The sequence below is a fragment of the Staurois parvus genome, unplaced genomic scaffold (assembly GCF_062004578.1).
Source record: "Staurois parvus isolate SC_StPar_1 unplaced genomic scaffold, SC_StPar_1.0 ptg000122l, whole genome shotgun sequence".
NCBI classification, from domain to species: Eukaryota; Metazoa; Chordata; class Amphibia; order Anura; family Ranidae; genus Staurois; species Staurois parvus.
The window spans coordinates 1276393-1288516 of record NW_028317918.1 but is presented as its reverse complement, the minus strand read 5'-3'; the positions used below and the strand labels follow the sequence as shown (position 1 = coordinate 1288516).

At 40.1% G+C, this 12124-nt stretch overlaps 1 protein-coding gene across 11 annotated transcripts in view; it reads right to left on the bottom strand.

Moving 5' to 3' along the window:
- Nucleotides 1-12124, bottom strand: part of BLTP1 (bridge-like lipid transfer protein family member 1) — a 478785-nt gene that overhangs the window by 30225 nt on the left and 436436 nt on the right. For all 11 annotated transcript variants that reach the window (XM_089672161.1, XM_089672163.1, XM_089672166.1 and 8 more), the window contains 7 exons: nt 11827-11966; nt 11520-11718; nt 8320-8523; nt 7837-8016; nt 7614-7751; nt 6964-7221; nt 573-726 (listed from right to left, as the gene is read on the bottom strand). In XM_089672161.1, the coding sequence (XP_089528287.1) occupies nt 573-726; nt 6964-7221; nt 7614-7751; nt 7837-8016; nt 8320-8523; nt 11520-11718; nt 11827-11966 (1273 nt within the window). The remainder of the gene's footprint in view (nt 1-572; nt 727-6963; nt 7222-7613; nt 7752-7836; nt 8017-8319; nt 8524-11519; nt 11719-11826; nt 11967-12124) is intronic.

Genomic DNA, 12124 nt, shown 5'->3' with positions numbered 1-12124 from the left:
TTTCACACCAGTCAGAAGTGAAGTGTGATACTTCTCACATTAAGTAGCCTTGCGGCCACTACACATAGATACATTTGCACCAATAACATTTCTTTACTGTATGTGCATTATACATTAGGGTAGTTTATGAATATTAAGCAAAAGACGCTATATTAAACCCAACTCTAGACAAAATCAATTTTTTGTAATAGTTTGGGTAGGGATTAAAATGTAGAGATGCTGTTTGTGTCCTCATAAAGGATCTTCTCCTGTTCTTATACACTCGCAGAGACTCTGATCCTACCCTATCTACCTTACTGCCTGTGTCCCAATTGGAGTGATTTCCCCTTTTGCTTCTGTCTTCGACTACTGTAGTATACCTCACTTCCTGTTTAGGCTGACACTTTTTAAATAGAAAGCAAGGAAAAAATCCCAACTTGGGACACAGACAGCAATAACATACTGTATTGACAGTAGATCTAACTTTTCCTTGGCTCTAGTTTTCAGCTTAATGTCAATTGAAAATGGGCTGTAATGATCATGCTGCACGATTGGCCCTTGATATTTTGTTATGAGAAAGTTTATGGACTCACGTTGTATTTCCCATTACATTGCTCATGTTCATTTGAACATTCAGTTGCTTTAGATTAATTGCAAACACAACCAGAGTTTCCCACGGTGACCCCTGCTGGCTGGATGGTTTACTAGCTTTACTGAAAGATGGTGTTGAAGTCTTGGTGACAGAATCTGAAGGAGAAGAGAAAAAAAATATGTTTATAGACCAAAAAAATACGACACATTATATGCTGGCTACATAGAGGTAAACTGTCATAAATCACATACACATTAAGATGCAGTATGTAGATGTAAAGCACTGTTCATTAAAAAAGCAGAACATAAGCTTTTGCATCATGTTTTTAATTTTACATCAGAACTGGAAAAGAGATGGTGTTGTACAAAGGCCATGTATAAGCAAACAATAAAGAAAACCAAAATAAGGGAAACCAAAATGTATCCTATGCAGCTTTATTAGCAACTATGTACACTATGTCACAATCCAATTAGTCTCCATCTATTTCCCATCTCTGATGCACAATCTAATGTGGGATGTACATGCAGTACAAGAACATACGATTAAATTACTGCTTAAAACAACAAACATTTGTGTCTATGTTGCACGCTTCCTCTGACGTTCCTCTCTGGGTCCTGCTGGAACTACCTAATTGTGCCCCTATTGCAACGTCGACGCTTCTATGGCTTCCCCCTGCCCTGCGCCCTATGGCACTGAGTCCCGATGTTGCTCCATGGCTTACAAGTGTGGGACTCGGTACGTTACTCCAGTGGCCTGATGTCACCTTTTCTGCCTTTGCTCCCAATTATTAACAACCCTCTTTTCCCACCGGGTTTAGATCACCCAAGGGCGTTTTCTTGGTGAGTGACTAATGGTTTTTCGCAGGTGCGACACTTTTTGATTTTTCGGTCCTTAGCCACCTGGAATTCTCTTTGGGAGTCCCGGGATGTCCCCCTAGCGGACTTTTTTCGATACCTTCAATTGCGGCACTGGCTGCTCTCGCTGCGGAGCACTTCTGCTTTCCCGTACCAGAAATCTGCCTTTGAACAGCTTTGCCAGCAGTGTCCGGGCGCCCCGGGCCTTATATCCCTTCTTTATGCAGCTCTGAACAGACGCTCGTCGCATACTTCTCTTTCATATGTTGTTCAGTGGGAGTGCAACCTGGGAGTGGCTGTGGATCCGGAGGACTGGAATAAGGCCTGGTCACTCATAGCTAAATGCTCCTTTAATACGACCACGCTGGAGGCAGCCTATAAGGTATTGTTTCGTTGGTATTGGGTTCCGGCTCGTTTGGCCCAGGCTAACCCTGCCTGTAGTGATCGATGCTTTTGGGGTTGTGGCCATCGTGGCGATGTACTACATATCTGGTGGTCATGCCCGAGACTGTTCCGTTTTTGGTCTTACGTGTTTGGCCTCCTTTTCACGTTGTTCCATCTCTCCATACGCCAGGATGCTCGGTATGCCTTGCTTCATTTCCCCATACCGGGCCTCTTGGCTCACCAGCAGAAGTTGGCTACCTATTTGTTTTTATCGGCCACTAGAACAATTGCTCAGGCCTGGAAGAGTCCGTTTGTCCCTCTTTAGGGGGTGCGGGATCGTATGACCACTATGATGCTCAACGAACAGATGTCGAGTATCTGCAACGTCTCCCAACGTACATTTTTGAAAATATGGGAGCCGTGATTGCAATATGCCTTTCCCATGCTCCCCCGGGCTAGTCTGGGGATGTAATGGCGTTTGGTATTGGCGCTCTTGGACCCCTGCTCTTTTTTTTTTTTTCCTTTTTCTTCCTTTCTCTGTTTGCTTTTGGTGTGACAGTGGACAGCTGCCTTTTGTTGTTTTGTAACTAATGTGCCATTGATAGCCCCTGCGTGGGCGTACCTTTTGCCCTTTTGGTGTTAGAGCACTGTTTTTTCTATTTTGCGTTTTTTTATCTGTGCAATTGATAGCCCCTGCGTGGGTGTGTTTTGTTGCCTCTGTTTTATACTGTTTAAAAATTAATAAAAACCCATTGAAATATAAAACAACAAACATTTGAGAATAAGACAAAGCATCATATTAGTGTATATAATGATCATTAGCAGTGAATATTTGCCTTAACTGCTTGCCATCCAGCCACTGTAGAAAAACGGCCACAAGGTGGCACCGCTGGGCAAAATCACGTTTTAAAACGTGATATTGCAAAACAGGTAGGGGGCGCGCCCAATACACGCGACTGCCCTACCTGTGCCGCCGATTGTGGCCGCGGGTGTCAATCACCGGGTCCCGGACGGTCATTACCCGCTGGGTCCCGACGATTGCCGGCAAACAGTGACACAAAGCACAGTTGCATTGTTTACAATGCAGCTCTGCTCCCTGTCAGTTCCTAACACACTGTCACGGAGAGCAGAGATTAGCTTTCTGGGTCAGTGTGTTCCTGTGAAGTACACCCCCCGCCCACTAGTAAAACACTTCCCACGCATAGTTAACCGTTTGATTACCTAAAAAAAGTTAACCCCTTCCTCCCCAGTGCCATTAGTACAGTGTCAGTGTTTTTTTTTTTACACTGATCACTGTATTGGTGTAACTGGGGATGTCAGTGACCCCAAGTCAGTGTCAAAATGTCCACCGCAGTCTCGCAGTCCTGCCATAAGTCGCTGATCACTGTCATAAATCGCTGATCGCCGCCATTACTAGTATAAAAAAAATCCCAGTATCTTTCTCGCCATTTGCAGACGCTATAACTTTCACATAACCCAATTAATTTACACGTTTTGGGATTTTTTTTTAGCAAAGACATGTCGCAGAATACATTTTGGCCGAAATCTATGACGAAATTTGATTTTTACATTTTTTTTACTGGACATGTTTTATAGCAAAAACTCAAAAATATTGTTTTTTTTCTCAAAATTGTCAGCCTCGTTTTTTATAGCGCAAAAAATAAAAAAAGCACAGGTGATCAAATACCTCCAAAAGAAAGCTCAATTTGTGGGAAAAAAAAGGACGTAAATTTAATTTGGGTGCAGTGTTGCATGACCGTGCATTTGTCAGTTAAAGTAACGCATCGACGTAACACAAACTGCTTCCTGACCACCCTATAGCAGAAATACTGCTACAGGGCAGCATGAGTGCGCAAACTCACATATATATATATATATACACACACACACATATATATATATATATATATATATATATATATATATACATGATTTGCGCTCCCGTGGTTTTCACGTCTCTCCCAGATAGTGTCAGATTGCCCATCAGTACACCAGTCATCACATTTAACCCCTTGATTGCCAGGAGCACGCTCATGCACAATAAACCTCCATTGCTAGTATAGTGTCTGAACGGATCAATATCTTTGAACAGATCAGCACTATACCAGCGTTCACATAAGTATAGCGTCCCCAAAAACGCAGTGTTAGCAGGATCAGCCCCGGCACCTGCCAGCACCTGCGTTTAGCCCCTACGCTTACCCCCCCCCTTCTCCCGCAGCAAGTGCAGTGTCAATAGGTCACTGTCACTTGATATATTGCACACAAAACCGCAGTGTTTGCAGGATCAGCCCCGGCACTTGCCGGTAAATTTTGATGACTCTCATATGCAGCAGAGTGCCAGTACTAGTGCCGCGCTACCTTTTGGTGAATTGACGAGTAGCAGCGGTCTAGTACATCTTGATCTTTCACATACCTCCTTGATTTTTGGAGCTGTTTTTCACGGAATATCTGTATGTGTTGATTGTGGATCAAAGCAATTTATATGCACAACAATTTATTGCCGCCAACCCAAATTCAAACCTTGCCAGACCAGTCGCATGGAAATTCATTACGGTTTCCGAATTTACATTTTCTTTGGGCCTAACCCTCAACATGGGCATTACTAAAAGAAATGAATTGCGGTTGTATTGGTCCGCAGACCCGATTCATCATATGCCCGTGTTCTCTGCTGCCATGGCCAGGCATAGATATGAGAGTATAATGTGGTTTATGCATTTCAACAACAAAAACACTCTGTCATCCTTGGGGTGACCCTGAATTTGACCGGCTCCACAAAATTCAGCCCCTCGCAAATCACCTTAACCAAAAATTTGAAGATGTCTATACTCCCCAGCAAAACATCTGCGTTGATGAGTCCCTCAGTCCCGTGCCATCCGAGGAACCTGAGAATGCAGCCGGTGTTTCTGCCAGCTGACCATAGAGCTGATTGGAGACCATAGTGGTGCCAATCATCTCTATAGTCAAAGAATTTGGAAGATACGAGCATTTCATCAGTTCAGTTTTGCAGGATATAAACAGCGCCATTTGTAAATTGGGAAAGCATCTGATCACACCGATTTTGGTTTGATTAGATAATGTAAGGGCAGAGGAGATATCTAGAGCCTGATAGAACACAGATTTCTCAAAAAAGAATATATGACAATGCCCATTGAAGTTATAGGGCATATTTACATTCCCTCTGATAGCATTAAAAGTGATAAAAAAAAAATAAAAAATGAAAAGGTACAGTGTAAAAATAATTTAAAAAATCAAAATAACGTTAAAAAAAAAAAAAAATTTGCCCCTCCCATGCACGCACACCTGTGTGCACAAGCGTTGACCCTGTGGCGGTATGCACCATACATGTGAGGTATCGCCATGAACGTCAGATCAAGGGCAGTAACTCTAACACTAGAACTCTTCTGTAAATCTAAAATGGTAGCTTTTAAAGGCTTTTAAAGTGTTGCCTATGGATATTAAAAATGTATGCAGTTTGTCGCCCTTGCACGGGGCATGCGCAGTTTTAAAGCATGTCATGTTTGGTATCTATTTACTCGGCATACCATCATCTTTTATATCTTACCAAATAATTGGCCAATATATTGTGTTTTTGTTCATTAAAAGTAAAAAAAGTGTATTTTTTTTAAATTGCTTTTGAAAAATCGCTGCACGAGTACTATGTGAAATAGAAAATTATAGTACCCACCATTTTATTCACTAGGGTGTCTGTTTTAAAAAAATATATAATGTTTGGAGGTTTAAATTAATTTCCTAGCAAAAAATACTGATTTTTTTTCATGTGAACAAAAAGTGTCAGAAAAGGCTTGATCTTCAGGTGGTTAGAAGATTGAGTGATGTGTGGCATAAACTTCTAATGCTGGGCATAAAATGCCCCCACCCACCAAAACGACCCCTTTTTGGAAAGTAGACACCCCAAACTATTTGCTGAGAGGCATGTTGAATCAATAGAATTTATTTTACCACAAGTTTTTGGAAAATGACAATTTTTTACACAAAATTGTCACTTAAATGATTTATTGCTCACACATGTCATGGGTTTATGTGGAATTTTTGTTTATAGCGCCAAAAATAAAAAGTGCACAGGTGATCAAATAGCACCAAAAGAAAGCTCTATTTGTGTGAAAAAAAGGACATAAATGTAATTTATGTACCGTATTGCATGACCGCGCAATTGTCCGTTAAACTAGCGCAGCGCTGTATAGCAAAAAAATGGCGTAAATTGCAGTATCTATACCATAGTTTGTAGACGCTATAACTTTCACACAAAGCAATAAATATACACTTGTTGGGATTTTTTTTACCAAAAACATGTAGCAGAACACATTTTGGCCTAAATTTATAACTAACTTTGAGTTTACTATATATTTTTTATAGCTGAAAGTAAAAAATATTGTTTTTCTTCAAAATTTTAGGTCTTTTTTCATTTCATAGCACGAAAAATAAGAAGTGCACAGGTGATCAAATACCACTGAAAGAAAGCTCTATTTGTGTGAAAAAAAGGACATAAATTTACTTTGGGTGCAGCATTGCATGACCGCGCAATTATCAGTTGAATTAGTGCAGCGCCAAGTAGCAAAAAGAGGCCTGGTCATTAAGGGGGGTAAATCCTCAGGAGGGCAAGTGGTTAAAGTACATTTAAACTTAAATACAAAAATAATTATTGCAGTTTACCATCCATATGGTGATCCACTGGTGATCCTGCCAATAAGACACTTCCTGTCCAAGGGTGGCAACACTCACTTGCTGTACTAAATCCATGAAGGAGCATTGTAGTCGCCCTAGGACAGGAATTGTGTTAGAACTACAGAACACCTTCCCCTCTATAATATAGTTGGGAGAATTTCGGTAGAGAAAAACTGAAAATGATGTAACTGATACAAGTTAAGCAGAGGCATGATGTTATAAGCTTACAAACAGATATAACAAAACCATTTCAACAGAATAATTACCAGGTCAAAAGAAAACAATTAAAATAAGTTCATGGTTGCAGTTTACACATACTTTAATACTTTGTGCTCACAAATAGATGTTTTGTAGTAAGGCAGTGGAAATTGCTAAGGAAATTTACTAAGTAACTAGCCTGCAGCAACAGACCAACAACCATCAATCAAGTAAGAGTCTACTACAGCTATCAACAGTCTAATTTAACAGTACCTCTACGTGGCACGGAGGAATCTGAAACGCTTCTCGATCTGGTTACAGCAGGCGATTTCAAGGAGTGTGATGCTATTCCAGGAGACATACTGTTGTTTGCAGTGTGATCACTGAAAACATTGGGAGACTGTGCCATGTGACTGAATGAGGTCGACTGACTGGGCTGCTCCCATGTCCTGCAATATGCTTTGCGAGAAGATTCAGGGGAGAGATGCTGGTTGACTCCTTCAACTGAATCAGGAGTCCCAGGTCCAGAGGCTAATGAAAGCGGAAACAAATAGAATCCAGTATTTAGCGATCATCAAAAGGTTTAAAAATTAGCCTTAGTACTGCAATGAGTGGCTTCCTAACATACATCTTAATATTTGGTTAACTGTGTGGCATGTTATTTCCCCACTTTAGTGTGCAGTGGGCTCATTTTTTAACCCAAGGGTAAGTATCTTTGTTTTAGTCATATGTCAAATTGTTATCCATATGTTTTAATTGTGTGATCTTTTTCTCCAACACCCACTTCCCTATTAGTTTAGTGATATATAGTGATGAAAGCTCTTAGCAAAGAATAAGTAGTCTGCACCATTATTTCTCAACACCTCATAAGCTTGAAATATTTTACACAGCAAACATAGCTACATATTATCAGGGCATCTTACCAGGCACATTTATAGTCTGATCACCAAGAAAGAGGCGTCTAGCGATACTTCTTCTATACCATGCCCTCGGAAATGCTAAAATTTCACTAAGTCGACGCATGTCATACTTGAAAGAGGCCGAACCGATATCACAGACAGCTAAATGAAGAAAAAAGAAAGAAACATATGTTAGCATAATCACAAAGGTTCACTGCATTTAGCCTTGTGGCATAGAATGTATTACCTGAGATATTTATTAAGGTAGTATCCATTTTGCTAGTAGCTTTGTTAGCAGACACACTTTCAAAGAAAGAAGTTCCACCAGAACGTCTCATTCTGGACAAACTGACTTTGACAAATTCCAGATTAATACTAAGAGAATCTTTCCGGCCTGTCACTGATGTGGGCTCTTCATCCACATGTCCTGCAAGTTAATAATATGTCAAAATTCATGCCTTCACACCATTGGTATAAAACGTTGCCAATTATTTTAACTAATCTGCAAATTGTAACATGAAATAAATTCAGTATTTTTAAAATAGATTTATGTTTAATAAATATGTCTAAGCTTTTAAACATGCCAGATGCCAGGAGAAAGGAAAGCACACTACTGTTGCGTATGTTAACAGTGGTTGAGAGGTCTTGATCTGATGGGAAACATTTATATAGTTTGTATTTATTCAAAATAACATTTTATCCATATGCTATAGAATGCATCTTATCATACCTAAACCACTGGAACCTGGAGTAAGACCAGAGACTCCAGATTTCTGCTTGCCAGCTCCATAGGGGTGAAAAACATACAGAGAGAAATCAGACATGCAAGCTGTGAAACTCAGGCCTGATGAGTTGCTGCTTGAGTTGGTCAGATCTGATTGGCTGCTGCTGTGTCGAGTCCTTCCAAGAGGGCTGCCTAGACCCGAGGATGACCCTGCAAGAAAAAGAAATCACCTTATCAAATAAAGACACTGAAAAGCTACAATTCTAGGTGAAATTCTAAACTGTGTTAATGCACAGTAAGAACAGGGAGTAAGGATGAATATTTATTTTTTTTATAACCAAAGGGCAGTGGTAAAGATTGCTACCATGATTCCTTTGCTTACTTTTAAACAGCAACTATACAACAGTGAACATTCTGCTCTTCAAATAGGTTATGAAATCGTGTACCCTTCAGGGGTCAGTCAAACCACACCTGTAGCTGCATTCAGCATAATTCAAATCAAACTTGGAGCACTTCCTCCATATGTATTTAAAGAGAAACTAAACCCTCCTCTCCTTTTCAGTCATCAAAGCTGCCATCTTAAGCCAACCATAGATGGCTCGAATCTTGGCCGGTTCAGACTGGCCGAGATTCAAACCATGTATGGGCAGGCTGCTTGTACCCAAGTCAATTAATCGATTGACCTGGGTACAACTAGCATGTCAGATTTTTACATGCGGTTATTGCCAGTGGATATAGCTGTGCACTGTGCCCAAATTTAACTGTTTTTGAAACTGTTAAATTGATGGGTTTCGTTACGATTGAAGGGTCAATTATTCCTACAAGCAGTACTTCTTTGATCTACACCTACACTTAGCTGACTTCAAAGCATCTAAACAGGACATGCTGCTACTGTATGATTTGCAATGCACTCAGCAAAACAACCAAGTGCTGCTCATAGCGATCAAAACCCAGTAGAGAAGGGTGGTCCAGGTCCCATTTGGGATACAAAGAGCACATACAGCGCTTTGAAAAAGTATTCATACCCCTTGAAATTGTCCACATTTTGTCATGTTACAATCTAAAACGAATATGTATTTTATTGGGACTTTATGTGATAGACCAACACAAAGTTGCACATAATTGTGAAGTGGAAGGAAAATAATAAATGGTTTTCAAAAAGTTTTTACAAATAAATATCTAAAAAGTGTGGCGTGCATTCGTATTTGGTCCCCTTTACTCTGATACCCGTAACTAAAATCTAGTGGAACCAACTGCCTTCAGAAGTCACCTAATTAGTAAATAGAGTCCACCTGTATGTCATTTAAACTCAGTATTAATACAGCTGTTCTGTGAATCCCTCAGAGGTTTGTTAAAGAACATTAGTGAACAAACAGCATCATAAAAGGCCAAGGAACACACCAGACAGGTTTAGACAGGTTAGGGATAAGGTTGTGGAGAAGTTTAAAGCAAGGTTAGGTTATAAAAAAAATCCCAAGCTTTGAACATCTCATGAAGCACTGTTCAATCCATCATCCGAAAATGGAAAGAGTATGACACAACTGCAAACCTATCAAGACATGGCTGTTCACCTAAACTGACAGGTCAGGCAAGGAGAGCATTAATCAAGAGAAGAAGCCAAGAGGCCCATGGTAACTCTGGAGGAGCTGCACAGGACAGCTATTAATCGTGCACTCCACAAATCTGGCCTTTATGGAACAGTGGCAAGAAGAAAGTCATTGTTGAAAGAAAGCCATAAGAAGTCCCATTTGCAGTTTTCGAGATGCCATGTGAGGGACACAGCAAACATGTGGAAGAAGGTGCTCTGGTCAGATGAGACCAAAATTGAACTTTTTTGGCCTAAAAGCAAAACGCTATGTGTGGCAGAAAACTAACACTGCACATCACCCTGAACACACCATCCCCACCGTGAAACATGGTGGTGTCAGCATCATGTTGTGGGAATGCTTTTCTTTAGCAGGGCCAGGGAAGCTGGTCGGAGTTGATAGGAAGATGACTGGAGCCAAATACAGGGCAATCTTAGAAGAAAACCTGTTAGAGTCTGCAAAATACTTAAGACTGGGGCGGAGGTTCATCTTCCAGCAGGACAACGACCCTAAACATACAGCCAGAGCTACAATGGAATGGTTTAGATCAAAGCATATTCATGTGGCCCAGTTAAAATCCAGACCTAAATCCAATGGAGTGGCAAGACTTGAAAATTGCTGTTCATAGACACACTCCATTCAATTTGACAGAGCCTGAGCTATTTTGCAAAGAAGAATGGAGAAAAAATTCACTCTCTAGATGTGCAAAGCTGATAGAGACATCCCCAAAAAGACTTGCAGCTGTAATTGCAGATGGTTTTACAAAGTATTGGCTCAGGGGGGGCTGAATACAAATGCACGACACACTTTTCAGATATTTGTAAAAAAATTGTAAAACCATTTATCATGTTCTTCCACTTCACAATTATGTGCCACTTTGTGTTGGTCTATCACATAAAATCCCAATAAAACAAATTTACATTTTCGGTCGTAACATGACAAAATGTGGCAAATTTCAAGGAGTATGAATACTTTTTCAAGCCACTGTAAGGTATGGGAAGGGCTCAGGTGGCCTTGGACTGCCAACATATACCTGTACTAAAATGGTTACTGGCTGCCTGTAAAATAATATCTTTCTCTATACTGTTTTCTTTAATTGGTTCCCATTATGCTTTAAAACAGCATTATCCTATATAAAAAAACCATGTTTTCTAAGATTTTTTTTCTTTAATGATTATTTTTAAATGGAGTAGACCAAATCTCATGATACACGACTGAAGGTACACCTGCTGAAGTGTCTCTACCTCATTCTCTCTTTTATGTATCCCAAGAATTGTTAACCTCTAGAACTGGGTGAGTATAAAGGTGCTTAGTGCTGATGTTTTTCAGATGTCTTCTTTTTGCAGCCAGTGTAGGCCATATCATTGCATGCAAAGCTCGGGACATGATGAGATTTTGGTATGAAGAGCTACAACCAGTTACACATACAACATGTTAAAGTGTATAGTAAGTGTAATGTAAGTTATCAAAGCATATATGAACTCTATGCATGTTTTTATATATACCTTGGCCTCTTTAATTATTACAAGTTAAAAATCTTGCCCATTACTGTGAAACCTTACACACCATTTCAAAAGTACTGCAGACCAAACTTAAAAGACAAGTCAACAAATATTTCACCTGTCATCCCAGATTTGTTCAGGTTTGCTTTTGATCCACTTGGCATGGAGAGATTCCCAATATTAGCATCAGAAGGATGGGCTGAACCCAGTGTCTCAAGGTCACTTCGGTTTGAGGAGAACACTAGGTCTAATGAGGGCAGCTTCAACATGCATTCAACACGTGAAACTGGTAGGCAGCTAAACTTGATCTGGGAAGGCTAGAAAGAGAAATAAGAATAAGGATAAAACTCTGGAAAACAAAACAGCTGAATAGAAAACAAAAAGAGTTAATTAGCAATATAAAACGTTTTATAAATTAGACATACCTGCACTCTCACATACACAACCACATCTACTGGAAAGGAAGAATAGGCAGAGGTTGAAGAGGACACTAATGAGGTAGTTGACTCCTCCAATGGATCCTGCAGATCAAACTGTCCAATATCTTCATCCTGAGCACTCACTGCTGTAATAAAGCAAAAACACACACAGGTAAGTACTTGCACAAAGCACACAAATAAAGGCACATTGGTGAAATAAGAGAACATATGGTTTATAAGATTTACTGTGAAGCAGTTCTGACACATGCCATAACTTGCTTACATTTCTCTAAATCACATAGCA